General features: G+C 40.4%; 1 protein-coding gene across 5 annotated transcripts in view; it reads right to left on the bottom strand.

The window, feature by feature from the left end:
- Positions 1-17,770, bottom strand: part of SHQ1 (SHQ1, H/ACA ribonucleoprotein assembly factor) — a 50,131-nt gene extending 32,361 nt beyond the window's left edge. For 3 of the 5 annotated variants that reach the window (XM_071550224.1, XM_071550227.1, XM_071550228.1), the window contains exons 1-9: positions 17,737-17,770; positions 16,001-16,179; positions 15,482-15,546; positions 14,895-15,017; positions 13,674-13,831; positions 12,622-12,734; positions 10,074-10,201; positions 2,430-2,584; positions 1,083-1,136 (exon numbers count right to left, since the gene is read on the bottom strand). In XM_071550224.1, coding sequence (XP_071406325.1) covers positions 1,083-1,136; positions 2,430-2,584; positions 10,074-10,201; positions 12,622-12,734; positions 13,674-13,831; positions 14,895-15,017; positions 15,482-15,546; positions 16,001-16,143 — 939 coding nt within the window. In that variant the 5' untranslated portion in view covers positions 16,144-16,179; positions 17,737-17,770. Of the gene's footprint in view, positions 1-1,082; positions 1,137-2,429; positions 2,585-10,073; positions 10,202-12,621; positions 12,735-13,673; positions 13,832-14,894; positions 15,018-15,481; positions 15,547-16,000; positions 16,180-16,718; positions 17,366-17,736 lie in introns of those variants that run through there. The other 2 variants (XM_071550225.1, XM_071550226.1) reach the window with 2 other exon arrangements.
- Between the last annotated feature and the right edge of the window lie 3,479 nt (positions 17,771-21,249).

The raw sequence follows: 21,249 nt of genomic DNA, 5'->3' as shown, positions 1-21,249 counted from the left end.
TTGCTTTCTGTGACTACCTCAACCCATTTTTCATTTTAATGGATGACCAGCAAGCATTTAAATCATTTATGATTTGTGATTTAATATTCAGAGGCTGAGGTGTGTGCATGTCATGCCCAGCAAAATGGCAGCCAGTGCAAACAAACCAGAGCTGGGCAATTTTGTTTACAGAATAATGAAAACAGTCCCCCCTACATGGTTTGTGTAACAGAGATGGTTATTAACAGTTTGGTGCCAGGATACTGAATTTTCTGAGTGGGAAAAATACTCTTGCACAGGCTGACCCAAGGACTGCTGTATCATAAGGACATGCAGAAAACTCCTTTACTGTGTTAGGACAGGGATATGAAAAAGATACATCAGGAATTAAGGCAATCGGTGCATTTTAACTGCACTCCTTTGTGACCTGCTACTGCAGAATTAAAAGATCTAGAAAACCTGTTGTCACAGAGCAAGTTATTACTGAATGCAACATTCACCACTACTAGAAAAATTTGAAGGACTGAGCCCAAAAAATGTGTCAAATTTCAGTTTTGATCCTGCAAACTGAGACTTGGCTCAGTAATTTCAGGAATGAGGCTGGACAGTCCTTCCCAGCTTTGCTGCACCAGCAGAATTAATGGATTACAGGACAGGTTAAGTCCTTTGCACTTCCAGCTCTTTAACAACTTCTTCACACAGGTCTCTGTGCAGCCAGTGAACAATGTGAGTGTTGAAAGAACAGAATTCAGTGTTTCTTCTAATCTGTGTTGGTTTCAAAAGATGAGCAGGAATTAAACAAACAGGGATGTGGCACTTGGAAATGGTTTAATGGTGACCATGGTCCTGGGGTGATGGCTGGACCATCATCCCAACCTTTATGATTCTGCAAATAATGATGAAAAGAAGGGGGCAGGTAAAGCAACACATGCCCACTAACATGGAGCCCAAAGGTCAAATCCCAGGAATATTCAAAAGAGGACATACACTTAATTCATCTTCAGCACTGAAAGAGTAAACTTTGCCCAAAAGCCACATAAAATACAAAAAAAACCCCAAGTAATACAGCAAACACATAATACAAAGCTTCAGTCTCCCCTCACCTCCAGCCAGCACAACGTTGCACTCAGTTTCCTGATGTTCCAAGAGGATTCCACCTGATTTTAAGAGAAGACAGTAAATTAAGTATTATCTCATCCCCCACTCACTCCAGGCTGCTGGCAAACTATTTAAGATAACATCCTGGCAGCAATTTAAGAGCCTTTGTGAATAAGCAGCAGTAATTGCATTATGTGCATTGAAATGGCCACAGGACAGCATTAAAAATCACATGGCAATGCAGATGTTGATTTCCATAGTGGGAATATTGAGCCCACGCACCAAGTCTTTGAAATACAACAGCAGTGCACAGAAAAACAGTATTTTAGTGGAATTCTGTCCCTTTGCACAAAGCAACAGAAACTTGAATCAACAAAAGCCAAGCTCAGCTGCCTTGTTTCATGAAAACAGCTCAAGACTTTTGGCACTGGGAGAGGGACCCAAAGCCAGCAGTACATGTAAAGTGTCATTATTCTTGCAGTGTGACAGATCCACAGCATTTGTGGGGTAGTGTGGCCTAGTGGGATGGTTAGGGCAAAAAGCCAAAAAGCCTTGATCTATAACCCTGGCTCTAGTAAAGATTTGTGTGGCCTGAATGGTTTGGTTTTCCTATTAAATAGGAATAAAAGAAACAAAAGGGGAGAAAAGAAGCACAAAACCCGCAGTGTGTTTTCTACATATACCACACACTGATTGCAAACCCAATAAAGAATTGCACAATTGTGTTCCTGGCAGATTTGCAATTTTGTGCAGCACTAACACACAAAATAACAATCCCAAAATACTCTGTTTAATAATCAGGTCTGGACATTTCTGCTCATTCATCTACAATCCATGCCTTGCAAGTAGTCTGATTAAGACAGAACAGTTTTGATTACACGTCCCAGTATTTTGATTAAAAGCATTGAGAAAACATCTCTTGGGTTAATATCAGAAGAGCAGATTCAAGACTCAAAACTGTACTTGGAGAGCAAGTCCATTTCCAAAAGGGCAAGTTATCCACAGAACAGCAAGAAACAAAAAAATCCCCAATTATTCTGTTATTTTGCATTTACATAAATCAAGACACATCACAACACAAATCAGAAACAAACAGAATTGTCTGGAATCTCCTGCAACTCTGTATCTCTCCTACTAAAATGCTGCTGGAAAAGAACATAAGTATTCTGAAATCTTGTTAATCCCCACATGCATCCCAAAAACTCAATCTAGAGATACCAAGTCCTCATTTTAATCTAATCATGTATTTTTTAATCCTCGGAAGTAAGTTCACTTTAAAAGATAAGTTTCCTATATGGCAGTACAGGGTCCAGTACTGGGTTCCTAAAAAATGTGGTATTTTTTAAACTCACATTCTTGTCCCCTTCATTGACACGGATCTCATAGCAATATGCCAGAAGGATATCAATTAATCCAAGATACACATGATGACGGCTTCTTTTGTCCAGAAGATAAGATTTATTTGTGAACTTTCTCAGCTGCTCTCTCTCTTCCTCAGAGAAGACAACTATAAAAAGTAAAAGGATAATTGATTATGAATTTAAAGCTGGCAGATTCATTTTAATAGGTGGTAATAGTACTTCAACAGTCTCTTTAACTAATCACAAGTCACTCATCACTCAAGAAAAAGCCTAAATCATTCTTACTTTCACTTTTAACTTGTATTAAACTCTAATATATTCCTTTCAAAGTCAAGCTCCAGCCCTGCAGTCTACAGCATGTACACACTGAGGTTTTGGAACCTCTCAAACTGCCAAGGATTTCTGCCTGGATGCACAACCAGAAGCTGAGGAAAATGAAGTTGAAGTCCACCTTGTGTGGGAGAAATAAAAGACAGGATGAACAAAGAGATGTATTTTCTTATTGTAGAAAAGAACTAAAAGAATAGGGAAGAGGAAAAAAAAGTACAATTCTGTTTTCCAAGCCTCATAAATTTTGACTCATGAGCTAGGCATGATTTAGGAGCTTCATTTATGCCATCTGAGAACATCCTTCCAGTGTCTGAGGAAGAAACAAAAAGACTACAATCCTATCCCCACCAACACAGGTATGGAAGCTGCATCTCCTCCCAGAGAGCTGTGGCCTTCCCTCCAGTGACCATCAGACTTGGCTCATCTTCTGTGTAACTCCTTTAGTTCAGAGTGGCAATACTGAGCCAACTCAAAGAATCCTCTCACACAGTTGTTGCTTCTCTAGGATGCACAAGGAAGGTGACACAGCAGGAATGCATCAAAGGATTCCCCTGGGAATCAGTGGGACAGACACAGCACAGACTGGCAGAGAATGGTCATCCTTCTGTACTGAAAACACTCCCGCAGGGATGGCAGAATTAGCTTGGAAGAACAGTAAGCAGGTAACTGAATAGGAGCTACCCCTGTGCAAACCCAAAGGAAACCAAGAAGCCATTTAGTATAACTAGAACAGCCAGAAGCCAAAGCCAAGGGATTTTCTTCCAAACTGCATGGAGCTCTGGCATTCCCTGCCAGCAGGCTCTGATTTTACTCAACAGCACTGACACAGTGGGCACAGCTTGGTCACCACAGAACTAGTTCGGTGTGTTCACAGAAATTTCTCCTCTAACATTTTACACAATCATCATTTAACACAATCCACAATCTCTGGGATATAACTCACCTGTAAGACTGGCAGATTTATCCACTGGTGGTCCTCACCCCAGGGGCTTTCTAATTTTGTGACACTTTTTGAATCAAACATTTGTGATGCCAAAGGCACGTGCATATGCACACACCTCATCTCAAGACATAAAACTTGGCATTAAGAGAAATATTTTTGCATGTTTTTACTTTACAAACTTTTCTTATGTTCCTATTGGCTTTATAACACTGAAAATGCTTGATTTAAATTCCTATGGAAACTGTTCATGAGCTAAACATTAGTCTGGAGTCAAGTCAGTCTCCTTTTATTTACAAGCTCCCACAAAACACAATTCTGGTTTTCGTATCACCTTTGAAAAGCCAATCACTTCCACTTGCTAAGATCGAGGGAAAAGTGACAATTCAGCAAGCCTGGTGTAGTTCCAAATCTGTTTTTCTGTCCATGCCAAGCAGTTCTGTATCACACCTTAAATCACTAAGATAGATAATGTATTTATTCTATCAGGAAATTCCTTTGTATGTTGATTCTTCAATGTAAATGTGAACCCCATTTCCCTTTTAAGTAGAAAGCAAAGAAATTCCAAGTGAAGTTCACGAAACAGGAGAGTAAAGTTTTCTTCCTCTAAAATGCAAACACTCTGAAGCATCAAAACATCTACAACTGGACTATAAACACAGAAATTCCAAGTTTACTAAACAACAGCAAACAAGACATAGACTAGACAATGCCCAAGGGTAAATGTCACATGATGTTCATTAACTTGCTGCACAGTGCCAGGTGTTCTACATAAAATCTCTCTCTGGAGAAAATACTTTCATGTTACAGGTAAGTATCTGTCCATTCCTTGAAGTTTGTGAACAATGAATTATCCAGGCCTGAAGCTTGTTATTCATATGTCAAAACCATCACCTACTTTGTTTTCCCAGTTCAAAAAGCCAAGTTCATGGTGTAAGACTAACAAATAAAATTGTAATTGCATTTTCTGCTGTATTAATCCTGTACACTTTTGTACACTTGCATTACCAATGTTTTAGTTAAGCCTGTATAACAATATTAATCTAATGCAAAGCAGCAGCTGCTGCTACTTATCAAGTCCTAAATTTGCAAGTTTTCTGTACCTTTGATTATAAATTTGTACATCTGGCAGTGGCAAAGGCACACTCCTCCCTGCCACAGTGACACTGTGTTAATGTGTGCACATCTAAAGGACTCAGACAAATCCACCCCACAAAGTTACTGACAGAGAGCACTGCAGAGATTACCTTTACATTTTAATCATCTCTTTTACTTACTTTAAACTGGCCATTCCTCATGTTAAAATAAAGATATTTCAAATTGCCCTTCACCACCTGAGTGTCAATGAGGCACAGTTTAACCTCCAAGGGGAGGATGAGCTCTGACAGCCTCACTGGTATTTCACGCTGTGATATCACTTAAATCACTGTAAGATCTGTATCTCCAGACTACCATGACACTTGGAGTTCTAAATGTGTTGGGGCACTGAGATAAAATGTGCTGTATCTGCACAGAGAGCTGACTCTGTGGTCAGATCAGAGAAGTGCAGGTCAGGAAAGGCCTCTGATAACCAGCTGGTTTCTGGTGAGAGCAGAGCCTTGGCTGAAGGTCCTGCCAAGGAATCCCACAACTGTCTCAAAGGAAAAGAACCGAGGAGAACTGATCCCTCCTCCTTTTATTTTTTAAACTAATATCTCACATTACAATATTAAGGTTTATAAATGTGTACTTCTACCTCTGTAGCTTAAAGAATCAGCAACAGGAGGACATTAGTCAGCAGAGAGAGGATTAGTCAGGAATAAAGGTAGTTATTGATATTAATCAGTAGCAAACAACTCTCTTTTCAAGCTCTTCCTAAGCCATTAAAAGATGAAAGGCAGCACCACTCTGCCTAGAAAGATGCCCAAGGCTGTGTGCAGGACCCGTGTGCAGGACCTGTGTGCAGGATCAGCATTTTCCCCAGTGCTGGGTATTGCCTGAAAAATATTTGATAATAATAACAACAACATAAAACTTAAACAAGCAACTGAACGAACAAAGTTGATTTTTCTATTGATTTGTTTCTCGTGCTTGACTTTGTTGTGATCTGCTGAGGTGTATGAGAGGTTACTGAAACTTCCCAGAGTGCTGACATCCCAATAACCTCTCCTTCCTGTATAGACTCCACATCTAAAAATACATTGCAGAAAAGCTCTTGCCCTTGTCCACAGGGCTGTTTCGGGAGAACTTGAAGGATGTGGCCATGTCTGAGACCCCTTGATGCTGTCAGGGAGACTGATCAGACAAGCCTCAGTGTTTCAGTGAACCAGAACTCCTGAGAACACCAAGGTATCCTCCTCCTCTGCACACCAATATTCACTCTAAACTATGATCAGTCAGGTCTGGTTTGTTCATTCCCTCCCCTTTCTTTGCAATTCTTCCATTAAATTGTAGCTCCTGATGTATTTCCTTCCCTCCACTTCTCAAATCAGCATATACAGCACATTCCCTCCACAGCACTCCTGACCTTCTTCCTCCAGGCATTCTCCACATAATCACTGGACTTGGACAGTCTTTCCAGCATCTCACACTCTTCTTATACTATTTTTTTTCATTATTATTTAACAAACACACAGTTCCTGCAGGCCATATCAAACCCATACATCATTCTTCTTACTGTTCTTGCCTTTTAAAACCTGAGATATTTTACAGTGGAGCCTGACCATTAAGAACTTTGCATGAATAAAAAGCAATCTTTCCTCACATGACAAACCCCTGCTCTGCAGCAGAGCAGTGCCAGGAAGGCAGACACGATGCAAAGGTGGCAGACAGAGCAATTGCAGAAATTTGATAAAAAAGAAAACGTGATTCATCTTAAACTTATGAATCTACCAGTAATGGTATATATTTGAGCCAAGCTCTACTGAAAGGTGGATCTTTAAAAGGAAATTGCTTCATTCTATAAAGAAATCAGGAAGAGAACAGTCACTGGTGAGCAAGAGAGGTCACCATGAACAAAGCAAGATATCCTTGGAGCACATAAATGTTGAATTAAATACATGTGTCAGCCTGAGCCTTTGAAGATTATTGTGTTGCCTAAAGAGGAGTTTTTACAGTTGTGCAACTGGAAGTAGAATAAAAATGAACTTTTAGCCAAGCTGAATGTGACTGTTAGAAAACACAAACCCTTTCATCTGGAATCTGGAGAAGCAGGACACTAATGTGAACTTCAGCAGCAGCAAAAAGGGAGCTTTCCAAAAGTTTTATTCCCTCATGGGAAAAGCTGTGTAATTAGTTGGGCTTTATGGAGTATTACTTGACTTGCACTAGACACTACATGTTGCCAAAAAGGGCCAGAAGAGACAATACACAGTAAAATGTAAAAAAAGGACCAAAGAAAGAAGAGAGACTAAGGATAGAAAAAGAAGAAATTGAAAAGAGGCAAAATACACACAACATGCACAGAAGCTGAAGCAAAAGGTCAAATAAAAATAGATGCAAGGTAAGGACAGAAGAGACACAAAGACTTTAAATGTTAATGAGAAGAGATGATCCAAAAAGAAAAAAAATCCGGTAATGAGACATTAGAAAAATCTGATGATGTAAAAACAGAGAGAAAATAACCAGGGATGAATATAACAGCAGTAATCAACTAAAGAAAATCTCCAGTTAATTGTAATGCCATGCAAAAAAAAAAAAAGGAAAAAAAAGCCATCTGTATTCATAACTCCTTGCAGCCAAAGACAAAAGGAACGAAGTTTTTGCTTCCAACACTGAAGAGAACAACTGAAAGGACGTCAATGTAAGTAAGGAAAAAGAAAAACCAAGAAATAGTTCTCTTCTTTCAGTGTTTCTGAGTTAGAAGATAAGCTTTGTAAGAACCTGCTAATTTTTCTATCTCTTTCCCACATTACAGACACTTTTCCATGTTGTAGCTTGAACGAGTCACTCCCAGTGACATTTTGATGTCACAGACACTGTGCAGGTGGGAACTGTCCTAATGGCAGCAGTAACAGCACAGAGTGCAGGGACTCTGAAGGTACAAGGTGTGACATTCCTGTGCCCCAACACTGGCAGCCTGGACTGTCATCTACCACCAGTTCTGACAGTATCATTACTACCCTCTTATCTTACCAGTCATTTACCTCCAACAAACAACCCTCTAAAGAGACACCATTTCATGTTCTGGAGTAGCAAATTTCCCAGAATCAGACACTGCACATGTGACAGCCCTTTCCATCCCATCTCTCAGGTTCCATGTTTTGTAACAGCTGTGAAGCAGCACATTTTAATCAAGAACAAAACCTTCCTTCACACAGGACAGACAAAACATTGCCCAGTTGGCCAGGGCAGTTACACCTACAATGAGCTGTACACATTTTAAACATCTCAATATTTAAACTCTCTTTACAAGCTGTGTGCTTGGAAGTCCTCATCATGAAGATGCTGGAAATTACCTTATTTTAGATGCTTTCCTTAATACAAGACATGAATTTGCAACTCAGGAAGAGTAAGAAGTCTGGGTACCTTCATTTTGTGCTTCTCCGTTAACAATAAAAAAACTTCATCAAGGTTTCCATTCCTCCTTTATGCCCTTTAACAGGTCCAAGAGTGAACAGGGGACATTTATATCTGATTTTTGTAACAGAAAAGGTTTGAGCTCACACCTGTGTGTACACACAGGCTCAGAGAATCACCACACATCACACAACACCTTGAACAGTCTGCAAAACATGGATGGTGTTTGTGCCTGGAGAGCTTCTGAGCTCGAGTACCCTCTGGCTTTTTACAGCCAAGCACTCGTGTTCAAAGTCTTCTGACAATGAGCACACTCCAACACAGTGACAGCCTCCTTATCCTCCTCCCTGCACAGCACACTGTGGCTTAATGCAGGCAGACTTCTCAGTTCTAGTGGAAATAACGGGGAATTCCTCAAGCAGTAAAGAAGGTCCTGCACTCAGCACAGTCCCTGCTCCTTTCCTGTGCCTGTTCTGTCACCCCCAGTCACCAGGATGGAACACACAGCCCTACAGGTGTGCAGCCAAACTCTACTCAGCCCATGAGGATTCCTGAATCTGTAACTCAGCTGGACCATGGCTTTGATTGGATAAAGCAATGGAAAACCCCAGGGACATCCCACTGATGATCAGATTCCAGATGGAACAGCCTGGACGCACCTCCTGCCCTTCTGCATTTGCATCCATAGGAGACCTTCAAGTAGAACCTGCACTCCCTCTCATGGTGGTTTCCTTCACCACAACTCACTCAGGTTTAAAAGCCTCCACTGGTTTCAGTCACTTGCCATTCAAACAGTACAAATGTTACCAAAACTGAGGTCTTTCAAAGGGAAAGGGTGGGTTGTTGTAATTAACATCATCCCAATATCACACCACTTCTTTTGTTACTTGAATTTCCTCAAGATCCACAAAACTACATAAACCTCTTCACTCAACCATATCGAAGTCAGATCCATTTTTTTTAATCATTCTTATTAAATATATGTTATAACAAGTGTTTTAGAGTGACCCTTTTTCTGTGTAATTTTCATTAGCAGGCTTGCCAAGCTTTCAAGTCATTTGTCGGTTGTTGTTGCACCTAAAACCCAGCAAGACACTGAAGAAAAACATACGAATCTCAGTTTGAAGGAAAAATATTCTCTTTCTCAATTGAATTATCCAGCAGCCCTTAATTTTAATTATATTCTTTAACACAGGCAAACAGTAAAGAGTGTTTCATTTACTAAGAAGTGCGTGTACAAAAACAAACAAAAGAACCCCTCATTATTCTGTTTTCAAGCTTCTACCTTTGTCCAATGCTTTTTACATCAAATATTTATGATGGATATAATTAACAATTTCTTGCTTCAGAGGCTGAAAAGAGACCAGGAATGAAGATCAGATTACATTCACAGTAAAATACACAACATTTACCCAAACTCCATTGTTCTTCTCCTGTAGAAAACGTGAAAGTGCAGGTATTATTAGTGCACTAAGAACCTCTGGTGAAGGGATTATCATTATCTACTTCAGCAATATCAGATTTTCATACTATAGAGGAAATGAACAAAGGACAACAGAAGAATATGCATAACAGTAATTTGTAGGGCTCTCTACAATCACTGTGGGCAGGGAGGGTAAACCTCAGTTATCTGTTAACAGTTCCTACAAGGTCATTCACTAATCCTGAAAACATCCCTTCAAGTCTCTAAAGACACAAAGATTTTCCTTCAAAGAAGTTTCTGAGACCCATAAAAATAGTAAAGTAATAAATTTTCTTTAAGAACAATTAACCAGAACATAAGATGGCATCACAGCAATCATCATTCAAGCAACAGGGGGGTGTGTGTGTATTTATATAGAGAGAGATATAAAACTGTATGTTCTCACCAAATGTATGACTGTCATGTTCCTGATGACTTTCCCTCTGCAAGGCTGTCATCTTTTTATGAGCATCAACCCACCATGGCTTGTACTTTAAAATATGCTGAATAGCTTCATCTTCAAAAAAATCAGCTCTAGGGAAAAGATAAAGTCATATGCTCTTTATTTCAGTTCATACTGTATGTGGGGATATATTAATGCACACACAGAATACACCTCACTTGGCTCTGGGTTATTTTCCATACATTAGAAATATGTTCTTTGACTTAAAAGCAGAAAATAATTATTCTTAAAAGCATAAACAACATTCTCTTTTCTCACAGCATCCCTTCCTTCCTTCCTCCACCTTTCCTGAGCCATCCAAGAAGCCCAGGAGATGGATGAGCTTCCAGCATGACTGAAGGTGAACAAACCTGATTCGTTCTGGGTGTATCTAAAGGAAAACATTCCAAAGGGAAGGTTACTCAGACAAATCACTGGATTTCACTGGGAAGCTCTCCCACTTAAGACCCAGGGGTTCTGTGGGGAGGAAGGGTGTGCAGCTGAAGGGTACACACAAAGAAGGGATGGACTTTTAGGTAAACAAGGACAAGGGGGAGAAATAAAGTTGCAGGTGAATTCTGGAAGGGAGATTACCTCCACCTCAGCACAAAGCCACTGTGGTAAAAACCTCAACATACTGATTCTGGGAAGATTTATACTAAAGGACTCAGATTCTAAGCCTCCTCTTACCATTTGAGCTTTTTCTTCAAGCCAAACAATGGTATAAATAACAAGAACTGAAAAAAACCTGCAGGATATTTCTTAAAACCTTCTACATCACCACACAAATCCTGCCCAGTCTACTAAACAGAGAATGCAATTTGCTTCACTCTGACACTGATTTTTTTTTGTTGCTTTCTTCCAATGTCATTAGAAAGTTACTTAAAGGTATCAGTCAGTGTACACTTTGCTCAAAGGCACCAGAACACTTGTTTGACCCCATTTCTCCCAGAGCTTCTGTTCTCAATCAGGGTACAAGGGAAAACAATGTCTTGAAGAAAGGCTGGGATCATCTGTTCTGAAGCAACCAAAACACAGCCATTAAACTAAATGGTGTAACTCATCTACCAGGCCAGAACACAGAGTCTAAAATGGAAACTTTGAATTACTGCAATTTGCATCCCATTATAGGTTAGGAACTACTTCAGTTCTAGTGAAATGTACTTCTAAGTGATATAATCCAGGAAGCTCTTCTAGTTTCCGTGTGCTACAGAAAGACGAGGCTGCCTCTGAAACATTCACCTGGGGGAAAATTCCAGGTTTGCAAAGGTACCTTCTGAAAAAGAACAAAATGGGCTAAGCCTTCCTGTCCCCAACAAAACATATCACAGTACTAATTCTCCCTGCTGGGGAAGAACTCTTCTCCCAGCAAATCCATCTTGCAGGAATCAGTGTATATTAATAAGATTTCATGGCTTCAATTTATTTTACTTATCTGGAAGCTTCTGAACCTCACTGGACCTGAAAGGCACATCAAGAATCACTTCCATGTTCATTACATGGAATAAAGTACAAAAGAAAGAGTATTTTTGATTTGGAACTTTTCCTCATTCTGCTGTAAAACAGGTTCCACATGAAGGCAAAAAACAAAGTGGCCAAGACAAAATATTCCTAATTACCTCCTAATAGACCAGGATGGTTCATTAATCTTTGTTTCATAAGAGGAAAAAGTTCTGACATCCATAACCCAAAATGCTGGCAGGGATTGGCTGCTCAGCTGCTGAAGAGGTGAACTATGAAACAATGTTCTGCAAGAGTTCACAGACTTAAGCAGTAATTAAACAACTGAGTAACCCCCAAACATTTGGGCAGTGTCCTGTGTCACACTGAGAACACCCTCTGGGGCCTGCTCTGACAAAACAAAGAAACAGACAAATAGAGGGAAGTTACTCTTTACAGAAGTGATCTTTAAACAAAATCATTTATGAAAAGTGAATGTGTGTCAGGTGAGCTGTACCATTCAACAGAGTATCTGGAATGGAAAAAGACTGTCAGAAGTGGACTTCTGAAGAAAATGAAGAAGCTAACTCTAATGCCTTAAAAAGTGAGGGTTTTAGTGTTGTTTAAATGTACAAAATGGTTTCTATTCTTCCTTTTGCCAAGTCACTGCTTCTCGTTCCCAAAAATCCTCTGAGATAACTGTTATCTCACCCCTGAGGAAGGGCTGGAAGTAAGTTACAAAAACTCTTCTGACTGGATATCTACCCCTTTCTATTGGTTGTTAACCCTTTATTCCTATTAGCACAGAGCCAAATCCCTTTGCTTACTATTGGTAGATTTAGGATCCCTCCAAAACCTTTACAAACTCTCACCCTCAATCAATAAACTCTCTCTCGTCCCTCTCCTGTGGTCTCTGTGTGGGTCCTTGCGGGCTCCCTGGGGGCCACGTGGTGGGGAAGAGCAGGGGGAACACACCCCTCGAGGTGAGGGGCTAAATCCTGGCCCTAGAGCCCCACTCAGCCTTTGCAGTGAGGTAGTTCCACTTGAGCAGGTGAGGTCAATCAGCACTCACAGGTAATGATCAGGCTCAAACTTGGCAGCCTCAGCCACCAGGCGCCTCCTCCTCCGCTCATCCGCTGGAGTTTGGTCTGGATCCTTAATGTCAATCACATCACTGAGCTCATCCTGCAAACAGAGCCAAAGTTACAGGACCAAACCACAGCAATGACATGCAGGATACATTTAGTAGTGATTTAGGAAGGATCAGCATTACACTGAAATCCACTTGATGATCTTCAAGCTGCCTTTCAAATCTTCCAAATTCTGGCTTCACTGTGCAATTAAACATCAAAATTCCAAGGAAATGCAATTATTTGAATGCATGATATTATCAAGTCTATTCAGGATATTTTTATCATAAGGCAAGGAGGTTATTTTGCAATATTTCAAAATTGGGAATATTTAACAAAAGCATGCAACCACAAGAAAGACAAGATAAGAATCACAGATACTGTTCTTGTGACTCTCTGAAGTGGCTGTACATTAATTAATAGGCAATTGAGGTGCCCTTTTAATCATCATTAAGTAGTGGTACTTTAATGCTGATAGGAAATGTATTTCTTCATGAATTTCATGGTTATAAACCAGTATATATATTGTAACAAAATGCAAATACTTTCTCCATAAATAGCAATCCTTCTGCTCCAAACCCTGAAAATACACAATTCATGCAGTAATTAGTTACAGAATCAAACTGCTTTAAACAGCTACAATTTAAGTTTCTTAGATCAAGAACACTACAAAAAATCACCTACTACTACTTTAATAAAAGCTCTGTACACCACAAATACTGTTATACTACAGGTTTTAAATTAGTTTCAATCTATTAATGAATAAAAGAAACTGCTGAAGGCACAAGAGCAGAATAACAGCAGTTGAGATCTCCTGTCCTACCAATTAACCCACAAGAGCAAATTGAGATGCCTCCTCATAACACTAATAAATCCCAGATACCAGGTGGGCAGACATCTTGAAGAGTCTTCCAAAGCTGTCTGGTGAGCCAGGGAGCCCACACAGCAAGTTACCCAGAACTTTTATGGCAGGAAAAGACAAAAATGCACCTACCTGCAGCCTCTGGAACACCCCTGACCGCAGATTCCCAAAGCCATAGGGGTGCTGAAGTGGTGCAGGGCCTTCTGAGCTTTCTTCATAAGGGGTCTGTTCTATCTCCCACTCAAATTCTTCTTCCTCCTCCTCAGACAGCTCAGCAGAGGCAGCTGCATCTATTGCATGGGCAGAGAAAGAAAATCCTTACACAGAAAATGTATCTGATTTGCTAGAAAGGCAGACACTGGTGCACAATAAGCCCCTCTCATTTTACTACATTTTTAAAGAAATCTTCCACAACACTGGGTCACACAGATCAGTAACCCACAGGTCCTGCTTCCAACTCCCCAACTTTCAAAAATAAAATTCAGACACATTAAATTTAAGTGTATTTTCTCTAAGACTGAAATACCCATTCCTGAAGGGAAGTTCTACCCAGGTGGGGGTTGGTCTCTTCTCCCAGGCACTCAGCAACAGGACAATGGGGCATGATGGGCTCAAGCTCTGCCAGGGGAAATTGAAGTTGGAGAGCAGAAAAAATTCTTTGCAGAGAGAGTAATCAGGCATTGGAATGGGCTGCCCAGAGAGGGGGTGGATTCACCATCCCTGGAGGTTTTTCAGTTGAGATTGGCTGTGGCACTGAGTGCCATGATCTGGTAAAGGGACTGGAGTTGGACCAAGGGTTGGACTTGATGATCTCGGAGGTCTTTTCCAACCCAATCCATTCTATAATCTCAGCAAGATGAGAGTCTGATGTGCAGGACCCTGACAGAAGCCAAGTGATGTTACCAATTCAAGACAGGTATTAAAAGTTTAAACAGAGATAGTCAAATATTTTTGTCTCCTAAATACTGATGTTAAGCAAGACAACCACCAGAACCTGGGGCTTTGATCAGCTTCTCATCTGAGCTGAAAGTCCAGCTGTGGCAGTTTGCAGAGAGGAGAAGCCTCCAAAGTGTGTGTGCTCTGCAGCCACTAGAGGGGTACAAAGATCCACACAGCATTAGCATATTTTTAGCACATTGTGGAAAATTTTAAACATACCCTATAAAGCTGACATACATATGATCTACAACATAATTATTTCTACACTTATCCACACTTTGATTTATTCACACCCTTCTCATACCTGGGACTAGCCAGTAATAGAAATATTTTTCTACATATATCACTCTAGGTGTAAAACTGCTTCATTACATACATGTATCATTACTATAAACAAGATTTTTCCTGTCATACCTAACTCTTCTACCAAAGGTTTTGCCGATCTTGATTTCTTTGGTGCTAAAAGAGATGTCAGCATGTCCAGCCCCTCAAAATATTGGCCAGGAATTTCCTTGGGTAACTGAATTGTGAATGTTCCTTTAAAAAAGTCAAAATACAGTTACTGTATTAAAATATCCAAGACAAACAAAAATGTGCATTTTTCCTCTTATCAAAAAAGCTCAGAGGAAGTGGGACACACACTGGTAGCATTTTCTTATGCATCAATACATGTTTTTAACCTTATTTCACAAAATTCAAAGACTTAAATGATAAAACATGAAAGAGAATATTTAACCAGTTGTGGTCTCCTGACTCACACTTTATAAACACAAACCAACAGAAGAATACAAGATTTATTTTATTTTTAATCCTTCAACCAAACAATCCCCAGAAGAAACTCCTTCAGCAATCTGATTGCTTGAAGTCAAGCACATAATACACACTCTGCAAGCAATTAATTAACAAATTAATAGGCTTTACTGTTCTTTTGTTTTAAAGTATAAATTAGTGGAGTTAGTAGCACTTTTAACTACATGTACACTAATAACATTAACCAATACCTTCATCTGTGTTATAAGATGCTTTTTCTCTGCCATCTTCTACAATCCTTCCAGGAAGGGTCAATCTGTGGGCAAAAAATGAGATGCCTCATTGAAAATGTGACTAATTCTGCAACTTCTCAGCCTATAAAAACTTAAGGCACGTTCCAAAAGCACCACAAAGGATTTAACTACATGATTCCCTCTGATAGTAATGAAGCCACACAGTTAAACCCCCCCAGATTCCCCCCCCCCAAGAAAGCACAATTTTTCTACAAAACTTACAGCCAGAGGATTGTCTGGTCATTTTACAATTAAAATTTATTGTAAGGTAAGTTTTAAAAAGTTTCTTTCAACTCCCTTCAATGTGATTTAGTGTCTACAAACAGAGGCCAGATCCAAAACAACAGATCTTTGCCTGAAAGGGGCTTCCTGCAGCCAACAGTGCAAAAGCTGCAAATGAGGCATGTTCTGAAGGGACAAAAATCAAGTTTAATCTCTACTATGAAGTTCAAACTTTTAAGTTTTTTCACTACTTGCCTGAGAAAGTATGGCTTAGCATAAAACTTAAAGTCCTCCCCTTCAAAATACACATCAAACTCTGAAGGTCTGGCATAAGGTACTCTGATTAATATTGTAAGAAAATCTGGATCCTGGGTCAGTTCAAAAGCTGGAGTTATCATGATGGATCCAGCAGGAAAAGGAATCACTGTGTGACCCTACAAAAACAGGAAAAAAAGAAATTATTATTGTGGTTTCCAATTTATGAGACAAACAGTGTCTCTTCAAAATTCTGTAAGAACATTTCAGAGTCTCACAAAATTTTCTTCCCCATGCTCAAGAAGAAAACACTCATGAGAACAGCAACCACACCAAAGTGTTATCCAGAATGTGAAGGTACCACCTTAATGAAACAACTGAATGTTAATGAAAGCAAACAGGAAAGCACTTGTTTATATTCCACGCTAAAAAACACACTGAATTCAGTCCTAAAACTTTTCCACTTTTTGTAACTGTTATTTATAACTTCACATATGGACCTTTACAGTTCTTTAGTGAACTGATCACAAACCACTATTAGAAAACACTGAAAAACAGCAATACAGCTGTTATTTTATAACTCACATACATGTTAGCCAGAACATGAGCAGATTGAAGGACAGTTTGGATGAACATCCACGAGAACCACATATATCCATATCCACTGGCATGTGCACATACTCAGCAGGAGAGAAGGAATTTACACAGTACTACCCACCTAATGAACACACACAACTCGTCTGACTCTTCAGTGGTTTCTAAACACAAGACAACTCATCAGGTTTAACTCAGAATTCAGCTGTGGATTGGGGCTTTGTTTTGGGGGAGGTGTTTACAAATGCTCACACAGTTTTGAAAATTAACTTTTCAAAACAAAAATATTTCAACTAAGAAATACAAAACAAAACTACTATCTGGGAAAGATGTAGTTTTCACTCACTGTCACAGTTATCTTTGTTAAACCTATCCCCATTCTGGTAATTTCATAAACAGACAGAAACGATTACCAGGATGAAATTAACAGATCCCTTTTTCTCATATGGGTAAGATACCTCATTTGGCACATGTGAAAAAAATTAAAACTCCCCATTTCACTGTTTTACTTGATTCCAAGACAACATTCCCACTCTTTCCAGGCTGAAAAGCTGCCACGTGTTTATTAGTTGGGCCCAGACAGGGAGCACCTCCCTTGTAGGGCACCTACAAACCCACCAACATCACCCAGCACCTTCTTCTTCTCTATTTAAACACCACCAGTTGGGATAAGAGGTAACAAAAACACAATAGTTCGTTTAGACCCCCTCAGGGCACGTCAGTCTGCAAGTTTTAGAAAGTCTGATAAATAAATTGAGAGCGGTCCCAAAGCCAGGCCCTGCCGTGGCACTTGGAGCATCCCCGACCCAAATGAACGACCCAAACCCCTCTGGGGGCTCCCACAGACCCCTCACGGCACAGGAACCACCCCAGCACCCCACGGGGTATCCCCGGCAATCCCAATTCCCGGCGCTTCCCGTGCGAACAGCGCCGAGTCCCAGGGAAGGCACAGGGAGCGGGACGGGGGGTGTCCGCTACAACACAACCGAACACCGGGCCGAGGGCCCCAGAACCGCCCTCCCGAGCCCTCCAGCGGGGCACAGCCCTCCGAGGCGGCGGCTCCCAGTGGGAAGAACTGCGGGAAGAGCCGCGGGATAAGGGAGGATGGACCATTCCCGCCCGCCCGCGCCGCCGCCACTCACCCGCAGCGCCGCTTCCCGCGCCCGCCCGCACCGGGGCGCGACGCGCATGCGCAGGGGCGGCCCCGCCTCCCTCGTGGGTGCGCCGGGACGGGGAAGGATTCGTGTATGTATTTGGTTATTCCTGTGAATTTGCGGGAATTCGGACATCTTCCCCAAAACCCAGTGGCTCTTACACTTGGTGGAGCTTTCCAAGAGCTGCTGGAGAGGAAATGGGTAACCCTGCGAACGGGGGAGGTGTGACTGAACCTGACTTGTTGAGGCTGAAAGTTACAACCCGCCCCCCGGAGCAGCGAGAGGAGGAGTTCGGACCTGTAAAATACCTTACAGGGCTTTTATTTCAGCTGCTTTTCATAAATGTCTTAATTGAAGAGTCTTCAGTGTGTTGGGAAGATGGTTTGTTGCTTTCCTGTAAAAACAGTGGTGACTCCAGGACTAATTCACGACAATAAATGTGTTGTTGTGTTTACATTTTGCTGCAGGTCAGGCAGGACATGAATAAACTGAGGAGTGACAGGAATTCCCAATGCCATAAGTCTCTCCTAAGCCATTGGATAAATGTATGACAACAGTGTGGAAAGAGGCGAATTCAATACACCACTGAGGAGAAAATGCAACAAGAAGCTCAAAAAACTGCCCAAAGCACAAAAGTTGGTTTAAAAGCCATAATTTATTAAATACAGCACCTAATGGAGAATTAATCTGATTTTCTGCCATTAGGCCATGAGAGCTATTCTAGTGCCAGATAATTCTCTACATCTTTACATACTGACTGTCGTCCTCCTGCTGCCCCCTGTGAAATGCAATCAAACATTATCCCTGCAGGGAGAAAGTGTAATTACGTAACTTCTGCCAATAAATTTTTCTTTAAAAGAAAAACATACACAAACAATCCTCCAGGCTGGAAATGCACTGAGTGACCTCTCATGAGAAAAGTTCCTCATTCTTGTACAGAACTGAACCAGCAGTTCAAATACTGCACAAAAATTAAATTATTTGCTTCAAAATAGATCATTCTCCCCACTGATCTAAAACTGATGGATGGTTTTAATATTTGGCATAAACTTCCTTATGTTCCAGATTTTCACATGCAGAAATTGAAGATGCATAGCATATAAAATGCATTTTTGTTATTATAAGAAATTAATGACATCTAATTTCCAATGGTGATTTGATTTGGATCAAGGCCTCGATCATGTCTTTAGAAACTGTGATGCCTTTTCAGAGAAATTCTGCACTAATTAACTTTTGGACCTTATCAATGTAATCTATAACAAGAATATTGGACAGGGAGCTGGATTATGAACCAGTAGTCACCTTCTTCTCTGCATAAATTCAAATCTGCAGGACAAGCCTGTGAAAGATGAAAGTTTCATCAGAGAGTTTATTCTTGTCTAACTGACACTTTCCAAGACTTCCTCAGTATTATTTTTTTAGAGTCTAAGAACTCCCAGCCCTTTTTTCTGGTAATACTTGCCTTGTGAAAGAACTATTTATATGCTGGTTTTATGAAGAAGTTGGTGCCTCAGCCATTCTGCTTTTCCATCCAAGCAAAGTGTGAAGGAGCATCTCTAAGGAATGTGTATTGCTTTCTTCTGCCAAAATCATAGTTAGTTTCTAAGAACTGCAATGAAAACATTTTGTTTGGAAATGTACAAAGACCACCTTACATCTCTTGGTGCATCTCTCTGATGAAAAAGAGAATTTGGCTGCTCTGTGTTTAATGGAGCACTGATAAATGAAAAAAACATTATCTACAGTGTTTTGGGCAAGTAATTAGGACAAGTTGCTGTTCCTTTGAAAAATGGAAACAAGAAGCTTTGCAATTTATGAGCACAATTGGCTCTACATGGCTAATAATAACAAGAAAATCTGCCATAATCTCACAGATATGATACATAATATATTCTGGATATATAATTGGCATGTACATACAAATGGTAATCAGATACAAAATATGAATTTAGTTTAACAAGTAAAAAAAGAATAAAATTGTTTCTCTATGTAGGAAACAAATGGAAATAAATTAGGTATAAGTTTCAATCTGAAGCACATTCCTCTGTGAAATACATTATAAAATACAGCACAATACTTAGCTATTTCCATTGTCTGAATTATCAGTGCAAAAATTTCTCCAGAGAAGGGAAGGATCCTGGATCACAAAGACCTTCTGTGTTCTCAGACAACGATAAGAGCCTGGGCCTCTGGAGACAGGATGATGATCTTCATAAATTCAGAATCAAACTTTACAAGGGTGAAGTGGCAATAGCCAGGGATTTAAGTTTGTAATGTGTCTCTTGGTGTTACATTTTGTGGTGTTACCTGCTGACACATCTCCAGCTTCCTCTGAAGTAGGCTGTGCGAAGGTTTTACTTCAGAGGTCGAGTCAGAGATTGGCTTTTGGTGAGGGAAGGACATAAACTGTAATTCCAGCAACAGAGGCCCCAGTGAACCTCTGTGAGAGCCTGACCTGCCACTGCTTGCAGGAGAGTTCTGGGAGCAATGGCCCAGGAGCAGTGCAGAGGCACATCATGGATTTGGGGCAAATGTGGGGGGCTTTTGTGCTGAAGCAACTTACAGGTTCTTAAACAGCTCTCCAGGCATCAGTTGTGGCTCTTGTGTTAAGAGCCTTTAGGGTTGTTCAACTCATACTCCAGGAGCATCATGTCAACACCTTTGTTTGCTACTCTGGGTCTGTAGCCAAAATGCAGGACAGTGAATTTTTTAAATTTATTACTCCCTAGATAGTATGTGGTATAATTTTCTCTCTGTCTCTGATCTGCAGAGCGGGGGTGTCTGTTACATCCCTGCTCCTGAGAACTTGGCTCTTTTCACCCAGTTGTTCACTCTTGCATTGAGTTGCTTGAATCTTTGACTGCTGCAGAGAAGAGCTCTTCTTACACAACCTTACAAGTGGTAACCAGAAACAAATAAAATAAGATTTTATCAAAATATAACTATGCTTTTACATCAGTGCTTTACTGATCTACATTAAAAAGTGTATAATAGAGGCCTTTGAATGATTAACCTCCTACTATGCCACGATATGTGACTGCAATCAAAATATGTTGAACACACTTGGTATTAATAAATTTTTTCAAGTCTAAAATATGTGTGTCTATATTGTTTTATTATTTTAGATTCAAGTCATCACTTTGACTGAGCTTCTACATGATCATAGCCACTGTCACATATCTGGCTACACATTATGGCCAATCTGTTGCTTTGCTGCCAAAAATGAACATCAGAGAGTGAAGCAGATTCAGTTACACTGATTTAAGTGTGCACTGTAATTCTGCTCCAGCCCAGCCATGGAACAGATTTTGGGTGGACATGCAGCTGGCAGCATGGAAAAGTTGGTGTTTGCACAAGTTAATTTGGAAAAAAAATGGTGCAAGCAGGCAGGTGAGTGGTGGCACTGGAGCAGGTCACAGAAACAAGGGGAAGGTATCTCAAAGTCCCTTAGAATGTTTCCCAGATTTCTAACATTTACCTTTGTATTTGTATGCAGAAATT

This window comes from Pithys albifrons, chromosome 3 (genome assembly GCF_047495875.1).
Source record: "Pithys albifrons albifrons isolate INPA30051 chromosome 3, PitAlb_v1, whole genome shotgun sequence".
In the NCBI taxonomy this organism is placed as follows: Eukaryota; Metazoa; Chordata; class Aves; order Passeriformes; family Thamnophilidae; genus Pithys; species Pithys albifrons.
The sequence above is the reverse complement of the archived record's forward strand: the minus strand, read 5'-3'. Positions and strand labels throughout refer to the sequence as shown.